This window comes from Arachis ipaensis, chromosome B01, assembly GCF_000816755.2.
Source record: "Arachis ipaensis cultivar K30076 chromosome B01, Araip1.1, whole genome shotgun sequence".
Lineage (NCBI taxonomy): Eukaryota > Viridiplantae > Streptophyta > Magnoliopsida > Fabales > Fabaceae > Arachis > Arachis ipaensis.
The window spans coordinates 20,132,508-20,142,623 of record NC_029785.2 but is presented as its reverse complement, the minus strand read 5'-3'; the positions used below and the strand labels follow the sequence as shown (position 1 = coordinate 20,142,623).

Below are 10,116 nucleotides of genomic sequence, written 5' to 3'. Positions count from 1 at the left end.
AAGTCTTTAATGCTTTTTTTTTCAGTAAATAATAAGGAACTTTATCAATAGGATTTAGAATTTGATATTCTTTATGATTATGCAGGTGTCCTCAGCGCATTGCAAGGCGAGGATATTATGGAGCCTTCTTAATGGATAACCTTCCTCTTGTAAAATCTCTAGTGGAAAAATTGTCTCTCAACCTTAAAGTTCCTGTTTCATGCAAGATTAGACTCTTCCCGAAATTGGATGACACACTGAAGTATGCCAGGATGCTCGAAGAGGCTGGTTGTTCACTTTTGGCTGTCCATGGCAGGACAAGGGACGAGAAAGATGGGAAGAAGTTTCGAGCTGATTGGAAAGCCATCAGGGCCGTGAAAGATGCAGTCAGAATTCCAGTCCTTGCAAATGGCAACATAAGGCACATGAACGACGTGAAAGAATGCTTGGAGGAGACAGGAGTTGAAGGGGTTCTTTCTGCCGAGACACTGCTTGAGAATCCGGCCCTCTTTGCTGGATTTCAAACTGCTGAATGGGTGTCCAAAAGCGAAGGAGCCGGTGTAGAGGGAAATCTAGACCAGGCAGATCTGCTGGTGGAATATTTGAAGCTCTGCGAAAAATATCCTGTGCCATGGAGAATGATTCGCTCGCATGTTCATAAATTGCTGGGAGACTGGTTCAGCCTTCAACCTCATATTAGGGAAGAACTAAACAAACAATCTAAATTGACATTCGAGTTTCTTTATGATATGGTTGATCGGCTTAGAGGAACAGGTACAAGAATTCCACTATATCTGAAAGACACTCCGTTGGAAACTTGTCCAAATTTAACGGATGAACAGAGCAGCGCACCGACGATTGCTGTTCAAATTTAATATCAAACATCAAACATTTTAGGTGGAGTTGGTGTCGCCAAGCAAAACGATGATGACTCCACATTATTTAGATACAATTTTTGTAGTTGATTACAAGTGAGAATAGTTCAAATTATTAGATCCCTACTATGCTGTATTTTGATTTCATTCTTGTGGCGAACGCCTAATATACATTGTTGTATACGTGTTAAAATTCAGATAGTGCTAACTGCCACTGGTATTGCCTAGGTACCAATCTACTGAGATTAAATCACCATTTTGACAAAAATATTCAATCATTAACCTTTTGCTGGTTCTGTTAAAAAGTCAAACTCTATTCTTTTTTCATCATCTTCATCTTTTTTTATTAATTACACAACAGTTACTTTTAAAACAAAAACAAGAAGAAAAAGCAATCAAAATGTTACATATGAGAAGCTGGAGAATGAAGCAAAATTGAGGAGGCAGATGGTGGAGACTAGGGGTGGCAAAAGTGGTGATTGTTTGGAAGGCCATGACTGTGAGTGGCTTGCAGATGGCAGATCGGAGGATCCAAGTGGTGGCTTACAAAATGTAAGAGCAGGCTGAACTGCTGTTTATCGAGGTCAATATGGACTGCAACGTCCATGAGGATGGTGGCGACATCCAGAGAAATGGCAGATCAAGTAGAGGCATGGTGGATGGCAGAAGGAGGAGGGGAATTGGTTGAAGAGGGAAAGGGAGGAGGGAGGAGGACATATAGGGAGTGGAAAGGTTAGGGAAGGAATGGAAGTATGAGAGTGCCATACTGAGGACAGAATCGAACAAGGTGGATAGATAATCTGTAAATGAGTTCATCTTTTATGACTATAACCTTCGTTTTTTTGTGTGGTTAGTTTTGTGGATTGTCACTTTGTCAGCATCCAATTTATTTTTGATGAAAAATGATAATTTACTCAATCTGTTGACTGATCTTGTCCTTGCCTATGTATGTGTATCTATCTTTAAATAATGATCCCACGATTGGTGATACCTGATATTATATGCAATTTGCAAAGGAATTCTTAATGCTACACTGTGACAACCATGTTTAGTTGTTGATTATGCGATTTTACGTGTTATATATAATGCAAATTTTAGTGTGAAGAAAATGGAGATCATACTAAAGGGCTACATGTATTAGATAACAATGTATTAAACAAACTAAAATTAGTCAACAAAATTCGTGAGAACCTTTGCTAACTAGATGATCTCCAAAGACAACTTTCCTAAACTTCTTGGTACCATTTGTCCTTGTTTTACTTGATTTTAAAGGTTCAACGACAGTATCAAAGTTCGTTTGCCCACAAAGGAATGTTAATCTAGGACCAGTTGTAAGAAATAAACACGCCAAAAATGGAGATACTTTAAATGCAACGTATTAATAAAAAATAATATTTTTATTTACTTGACTAGTTTCCTATTAATTTTGTTTAGAAATGCAACGTTAGGATTATGATATATATATATACACTTTTTTTTCTTAGGACAATTTTATGCTATTATTTTAAACTCTATTTTCGTTTGGTATTTCGTAATTATAAATTTATGAATGCTATTTTTTATAGGAATGTTAATATTAACTCCGGATGAAAATCAATTTTTGTACTCCAATTTGCAAACTCTTAATTGAAATATAAATTTACATTTTGTTGATGAAGATATTGATACATACACGACTTACCTACAATAACAAGAGAAAAATGTGAGCGTGATATATATATACCTAATCACCATACAGAGAATTTGGATCCCATAATCATAGCTGATAAAAAGTATTGTCACTCCTTGCAAACTAGTCAAGCAAGATGGATGTTGTACAGTCCAAATTAAACCAGCTAATTAGATGCCTGACTTATAAGAATTCACAACGAAATAAAATTAAACGTCGACGAAATTCGTGAGGACCTTGCTAACTAGATGCTCTCCATAGATAGCTTTTTCAAACTTCTTGGTACCATTTTTCCTTGTTCTAATTGTATCCAAAGGCTCTACGGCAGAATCAAAGTTCGTCTATTCACAAAGCAATTCCAAACTATCATCAGTTGCAAATTAATCAAGTGAAAGAGATCTCTTTCAAAATATCGGTCACTTTTAACTTTTGGTATATTCAGAAGAGTAATACTAAGGAGTCGATCTTTTTTTAGTCAATATCAACAACTTTTTCAAAATTATTTTGTTTATCTTAAAAGTCTAGACACTATATCAATAAATCCTTAACTTGAAGGTCTAAATTATAAACTCTAAATACTAAAGCTCCTACAAAAATGAGTTTTTGGAATTGAAAAAGAAAACTTAACTAATATTGACTTTGGCTAACTAAAATTTGTTCCCTATATTACCCAGATACTATGTTTACATATACATTGAATTATAGTTTAAGTTATAAATATACCAACATTTTAAAAAGTGACAAATATTTTCAAATGAACGAAGTATAGAAAATAGGGGCTAACCTCGTAAAAGTATACTACACTGACTCTATATTTTGGAGAGTTGTTTATCACCCGATGCAAAGTTGACTCGTATAAACCATTGGAATATATCTGCCGTAATTTTTCCATACTTGATCAGATATTATTCAACTATGTCTCAATTCTCATGGAGTGTTGATTTGATTAAGAGATTAAAAGCGTGAAAAATTACCTTTAGCATGTCACCAATGTTGCACACAAATGTGCCAGGAACTGGAGGTGCTGATATCCACTCACCAGAGAGGTTTCTCACCTTCAACAATATCATAGCATAAACAATGGGAAACAAAAGCAACCATGATTTAAGTTTTCTTAACACCACATTTTCTCATTTTGGAGGCAATTGAATCCATTTAAGAGCCTTAGTGAACCTAGAATTAAATTAAGGATTTAGTAAGGCACATGTTAAGATTACTATTAGTAGAAGTTCTAAAATCTTTTCTTTTAATAAATACACAACAAACGCATTAAAAACTTCAATATTTTGTATTTTCAATAACAAAACTTTCTCGATATATAACCTTAAAATGTGTCTTCAGGATACATGTTAGTTAAACCATTTAATTAATGGTTATAGCAGTAAACATAGGTTGAAAATTGAAACTTAAAACTTCGACGAAATCAATCACCTCTAACTAAATTTATATACATTTAAACAGAAACTACATATAAAATTTGAATTCAAGGTTATATAACTCAGTAAAAGAGTGCTCATAGTGAGAAACAGAAGTAATATCAGGAATTGTATGCAACAAATGAAGATTATCAGTATCTAAAATCAAGAAGGAATTATATAAAAGAATACCTGGAGAGCATTTATATCTTCATCCTGGTTTAACAATGTCAATAAACCTATTAGGCACAGCATCTTAAGATCATTAATTGACAATTGACGATTACTCATTAACAGATAATCTAAATAAATCATGATTGAAGGCTAAGATATATAAATATATATCGTACCATAATCAGTATGAGCTCCACTGGATTTCATGAAATAAAAGAAACAAAGACAAAAAAGTAAACATAAACAGAAAATACATCAATAATGTAATGGAAATGAAAAACTTAAATTAGTAACTTGCAAGTAGTTTGCAACCTCAGTTTAGAATTTTATAATTACATTACCATCCAATGTCATTTTTCATAGCTTCATGAGTTCCATTTGTAGTGGTTAAGCCCGGGTAACCAATAAGCCGCATTACCCAAAATGGATCCCCAGCTCTCTGTCCTTCAAATTCGTCTGGTGATCCTCCTAGTGCTAAAGCGATACCTCGCATAATTTTCCTTGCAAGCTCTGCTCTTACCAAAAGAATCATCATAAGAATGAAAAATTCCACTCCAGGAAACAAAATCATGGGAATAGGAATAAAAGGATGAGAAAGCATGCCTGTGCAGATACTAATATATTCCTCCATAATAACTTTGAACTTTGGAGGATTTTGAGGCCTGCATGATGGACAAAAAAATTGCAAGGGTTAGAACTTGGAATGCATACTAGCTTAAGAAGACATAAGTGTGATATTTTAATGAGTGAAGTACCAAAATTATCACAAAAGATGTTACTGATAATGTTAGCCAAAAAAAGAACAAAAATCTGGTGGCCAATATATCCAATAGACTTGATTTGTTTAACAAATCTATCCCAAAAAGGAGAACCATTTTGTTGATGACATGATCTTTCATCCATAATTTTCTTTAAGCTTTTGAGTTTGTGTTCTTCTATAAGTGATTTTTGTCAGTGACATGATCTTTCTTTCATGGGTAATTTTGGTACTTCACTGTCTGTTATTATCACATAAGGACTTCTATACTAAATGTTAGTACTCCCAAGTGCAATACTCTATTGCTTGGATATGAGAGACACGTATCAAATGTCATTCATGCAAAGTTAATCCTAAGAGAATGAAACTAATTTGATCAATATTCGAATCTTGACTAATAAGATATCGATAATGCTATGGTGCATTGTACCTTTCAATGAGAGTGAAGATTGCTTCCTTTATAATAGAAAAAGTCACAAAATATATATCATGTGCAATGCACAAGTTCTCTATAACAACAACAACGAAGCCTTATCCCACTAGGTGGGGTCGGCTACATGAATCAAATGACGCCATTGAGCTCTATCATATATCATGTCTACAGAGAGACTGTTTATATGTAGATCTTGTTTGACCACCTCATGGATGGTTTTTCTAGGTCTTCTTCTGCCTTTCACCCCTTATCCATCTTTCATCTCATCCACCCTCCTTGTTGGGTACTCTGTCGGTCTTCTTCTCACAAGTTCTCTATAAATTTAGGAAAAATCTTTGCTCTTCACCCAACTGCCAACTCTACTCTTCACCCAACTTTATTCTTCACCAAAGAAATTCCCATAAGATATATGCGACTAGAAGCAAAAGCATACATGAAATTATGTCTATTGGGCATGATATTCGTCTAAAGCAGTGAAGCAGGCATTATTAAAAACAAAAAGATAAAAAATAAACATGATTCCACATACCACTGGTTGTATCCTTCCATAGTTTTGCCAAGATCTCCATACATGCCCCTTGTCACCTCCTTATAGCACTGCCAAAGAAAAAATGTAGCAATCAGTAGAGCTACTATGCTTAGCAATCAGAGAAAGAAAATGATATGGTATAGTGAGGGAATCTATCTTCAAACAATATGATCAAATTGACTCTAAAGAACATTGACATAGACCTATATTCTTAGTAATACCTACATCAATTGCTTCATGCATGTCAGGTGTGCCTTTAGTTATATTTTCTCCAACCCTCTGGTAACCTCTGCATCAGAAGTTAGGCTTTTATAGCAAGTGCTGTGATGCATATAAATAAAATGTCACAAATCAACTATGTCAAACTTTATGCTGCTAGATAAATACATAGAGATGGTTTTAAAAAATGACGTGCCCCCTCAAGAAAGATCCATACTGATGAAACAGAAGGTATAGGCCAACCCAACCATATGCTGAAACTCTGTGTGCAATTTTTGGAAAATGACAACTAGGATCAATCTTGAGATCAATCAATCATCGAAGTTCTAAACATCTGATATCATGTCACGAACTAACTCTTCCAGAAGGTGAAGAAGCTGTTAGGCAAAGGCGTCTTATATCTAACAACTAAATAAAGCGAATTCGGCATCCAGGCTAACCTGAACCCTGCAGCCGGAGTCATTTTGATTTTTGTCTTTTCTTCACAAGGTAGTTCGAAGAATCTGCGAGTTATGTCTTTAACTTCTTTAAGGAGAGCATCAGAAACACCATGACCTTTCTGTAAATCAAGGACCATAGAATTTAAGCAAAACAATAACCAAAATAAAGGAAATGATTAAAGATGACAAGGGAGAAAACCGGAATGCAAAATCTTGCCTTGGATTGCCAAGAAAATAAACTTTTAGAGAAAATCAAATAATAATTAATTCCTCTATTGATTTAATATGAACTCTATTTACTCAGATGCTTGTAAATGGCAATAGCTTCACTAGAAGTTGCCTCGAATGTATCCTTGTGGGATTATATTATTAACCTTTTTGGTTTTCCACGGTATCACTTAGCCTGATAGGCCAAATACTAATCTGTCGCAAATTGAAGCTTTATTTAAGGATTTGCTGCTAGCTAATGAGTTGCTGCATGCACAAAGCGGGATTCAAACTCTCCGACACTTGCTTAAGTAGACGAGTGAACTAACAACTTGACCAACCCAAGTTGGTTAGGTTAACTTAGTATATGAGATTTATTGCTTAAACGTTTTTTTTCTTTTTGTTCATTTCAGTTTCAAAGCAATATTAAAATCTTTATTCTAGAGAAATTTGGAATCTACACATCAAAGACTACTGAACCTACTGTCAATGTAAAATAAGCAATTCTAACACAGAAATCGTTATGATGTAGAGAACCCTACCAATTTATCTCATATTTCAAGAAAGCAAGCTACAGAATAAAAGAAGAAAAATAAATAAATAAAAGATAAATACCAAATAGAAGAACCCAGCCTCAGTGCAAGCCTTATCCAACTGTCTAACAACTTCAAGAACACCAGGGTCCTCTCCCATTTTTGGGTCATCACACTTGGCTAAAAGGGCACTAACATCTAGATAGAACAAAAAGAAATTAAATTTATCCTCTGAATTTATAAGTATATTAAGTAAATAATTCGGCATCAACTGTAACATAATTGATCACTTGTGATAATGAAAATTGAACTTTCAAAATTCTTGATTCATGGACACTGAACTAAAACCATCAGCGAAATTATTATAATTAGTTATGTTTAATTTCTATCTACATACACAAATGAAGCTATGAAATCGAAAGATATGATTGGTTGAAAATATCGAGATTGATGGCTATGGAACTGGTATGAAAGTTTTACCAATTAGGGGAATTGAACTGAAGTCCGTAGCCATCGCTGACTTTTGTGTGTTCTGTGTATTGCGGGTGAGGTCGGTGATACAATGCAAGCTCTGCGGTGGCAATTGCCTCTTAAATACTATATTTAAAATTAACATCCTAACCGTTCATAATTAAGGTAATATTCTCTCTTACAGTTCAGATGTGCAAACAGGTTCGGAAGTGGATTGGTATTAGTTTGGATATGCAGTTAAAGTCTATGACTCACGTAATGGTTACTTGTGGTTGTGTAAGAAACTTTTTGATTGGGAGGAGCAGGAGAATTGGCTTTAGCTTTGGCGTCAGCTTGTTCTGAAAAAGCACAAGTTTTTGGCTTGGTTGTGTCTTAAGGAGGCTCTTCTTACTGCAAGTTTTTACTTTAGAAGAGGGATGTCGTCATCGGATAGGTGCCCAAGATGTCTTTTTAACCATGAATCGATTTTACATTGTATTCAGGATTGCCCAGAAGCTCAGCTTGTATGGCATAGGTTGCATATTTCTTAACATCCTTTGGATTTGAAGAACTGGTTCTTGTATCATAGTAGAGAGCATCCGTTCAAGTTCTTTTCGGGACTTTGGTGGATATGATGAGTAAGGAATAATGACATGTTTAATCCTCATGAAACTTGGCCTCCGGAAAAAGTGATTTGTCTGGCATTAACTTCAGAAAAGGAGCTTAGGAATATTTTTGAATTACAACGTATGTTCCTTCCCTCTACTCTAAATGGTTTTTGGAATCCCCATCCATGGGTATTTTCAAGATTAATTGTGATGCTAGTTATCTTGGTTTGGGTGATAGTGTTGGTTTTGCTTGTGTTATTAGAGATTGTAATGGGAGTTCGCAAAGGGGGTGTTTGAGAATGATTGAAAGTAATAGTATTCTTCAAGGAGAATTGTTTGCTATTTGGAGAGGATATCTCTTAGCTTGGGATGTAGATCAACGAGATGTTATTTGTGAGACAGATTGTGTGAAAGCATTTAATCTTGTTATTAATCACCAAGATGATTTTGGGTTTATTGATCCATTGGTGCTCAAAATAAGAGATATCATGTATTGAAATTGGCGTGTTGACTTTCGTTTGATTACGAGAGATGCAAACACGGTCGCAGATACTATGGCAAAGATAAGGATGAAGTTACAACTTTCTCATGTAGAGCTTCCTTCACTTTGGGAGGAGTTTAAGAATAGTCTTAAAAAGAACTGTCCCTCTATTTAAGCAAAGCATTTGTTTTGTTTTTCTTTGTTTAGTTTATTTCAGTCACAAAAAAAAAATCTGTCGTATTTTATTTATATTCTATTCTAGAATCGATGCAGGTTTAATATAATGTGGGTATCTTCTGCATTAGGGACTAGTGTAAAAAACAGAAATTTAATCTTATTGCTCAGTTTTATTTATTGCACTACAAGAAAAGAGAACTATTTTAACATGATTTTTTTAAAGTTATAGTTAAGTGTAAAAATTAATATATATTTTTGACAAATATCACAAATGTCAAATGTCAAATAACATTCATTTGTTTTCAACTTACTCTATTATTCTTTTTCTTCGTTGAGCTCCATCAATTTTGGCATCACACTGCTCTCAGTTTAGGATCATACTACTTATTTTTCATTTTCAAAATCTCAGTTTATTCTTCCGTTTCAAGATCTCATCTCATTCTTTGTTAAAAATTTTTGTTGAGAATTTTTTATAGTCAATAAGTGTCAAAATAAATAGTATTTTTGACGATTAATAAGTATTACAAAAAATATATTCTCAAATTTTTCTAACAAATTATTTTTGATGGCCAATATTTATCAAAATAAGATTTAAACTTTTTTTTACAATTACTTATATGTTAAAAATACTATTTTTGACAAAATTTTTATTAACATATTTTCATAGTTAAAATAGTGTCAAAATTTTTTTTGACGAATTTTAATTTTTTTTGACACATAATAATCCTAAAAAATAGTCTACATTGTTGTAGTGGTGGTGACAAATAGATCGAAATTTGTCGAGTTGGTCTGCGTAATTCGTCAAAAAAGATGGGTTGGGTTGAAAATTTAAAACGGTTATAATTAAAAAGTTCTCCTAACTTGTGAATTTTGGTGAGTTTTGGCAGGGCAGGCTTTTCTGGCGAATCTGTCGTTCTTTTTTATAATTGAAGATGTTCTAAATTATATTTAGATTATGTTCTATATTCAATTGATTGGAGACTTGAAAATGTTTAATTATATATTTTAGACAACGTTTATTTTATTTTTTATAATAATAGTTTTATTATTTTATTTTAAAAAACTTGGTTGATGATTATGTTTATTATATATTTAGAATTATAAAAATTTTAATATTTTTGAATTTAAAAATTATAATTTTTGTATGTCTTTAAAAATTATAAATTTATT

The 10,116-nt window shown here is 33.4% G+C and overlaps 2 protein-coding genes across 5 annotated transcripts in view; one reads left to right on the top strand and one right to left on the bottom strand.

Moving 5' to 3' along the window:
• Positions 1-1,136, top strand: part of LOC107627100 (tRNA-dihydrouridine(16/17) synthase [NAD(P)(+)]-like) — a 4,189-nt gene extending 3,053 nt beyond the window's left edge. The window contains exon 4 of the mRNA XM_016329967.2: positions 86-1,136. Coding sequence (XP_016185453.1) covers positions 86-854 — 769 coding nt within the window. The 3' untranslated portion in view covers positions 855-1,136. The remainder of the gene's footprint in view (positions 1-85) is intronic.
• On the bottom strand, positions 2,011-7,821 carry LOC107627091 (probable 2-oxoglutarate-dependent dioxygenase At3g50210). 4 transcript variants are annotated; one of them, XM_021118809.1, is made up of 12 exons: positions 7,711-7,821; positions 7,313-7,428; positions 6,491-6,609; positions 6,057-6,120; positions 5,832-5,899; positions 4,716-4,774; positions 4,454-4,622; positions 4,289-4,308; positions 4,131-4,177; positions 3,498-3,578; positions 3,308-3,397; positions 2,011-2,151 (listed from the first exon to the last, which is right to left on the bottom strand). In XM_021118809.1, the coding sequence occupies exons 1-12, from the start codon at positions 7,742-7,744 to the stop codon at positions 2,026-2,028; spliced, it is 993 nt and encodes a 330-aa protein (XP_020974468.1). In that variant the 5' UTR covers positions 7,745-7,821; the 3' UTR covers positions 2,011-2,025. The 4 variants fall into 4 exon arrangements, with proteins under 4 accessions (XP_020974468.1, XP_016185443.1, XP_020974465.1 ...); XM_016329957.2 differs by lacking the exon at positions 2,011-2,151 and adding an exon at positions 2,452-2,864; XM_021118806.1 differs by lacking the exon at positions 2,011-2,151 and adding an exon at positions 2,452-2,864 and having other exon boundaries at positions 4,454-4,774.

What these genes read in the sequence shown, in the direction of transcription:
- LOC107627091 (XM_021118806.1), bottom strand. Translation starts at nt 7,744, where the DNA reads ATGGCTACGGACTTCAGTTCAATTCCCCTAATTG. An exon ending in ATGGAAGGATACAACCAGTG is followed by an intron (nt 4,775 to 5,831) that starts GTATGTGGAATC and finishes TCCATCATGCAG; the next exon opens with GCCTCAAAATCCTCCAAAGT. An exon ending in TGGAGCTCATACTGATTATG is followed by an intron (nt 4,178 to 4,288) that starts GTACGATATATA and finishes TGTGCCTAATAG; the next exon opens with GTTTATTGACATTGTTAAAC.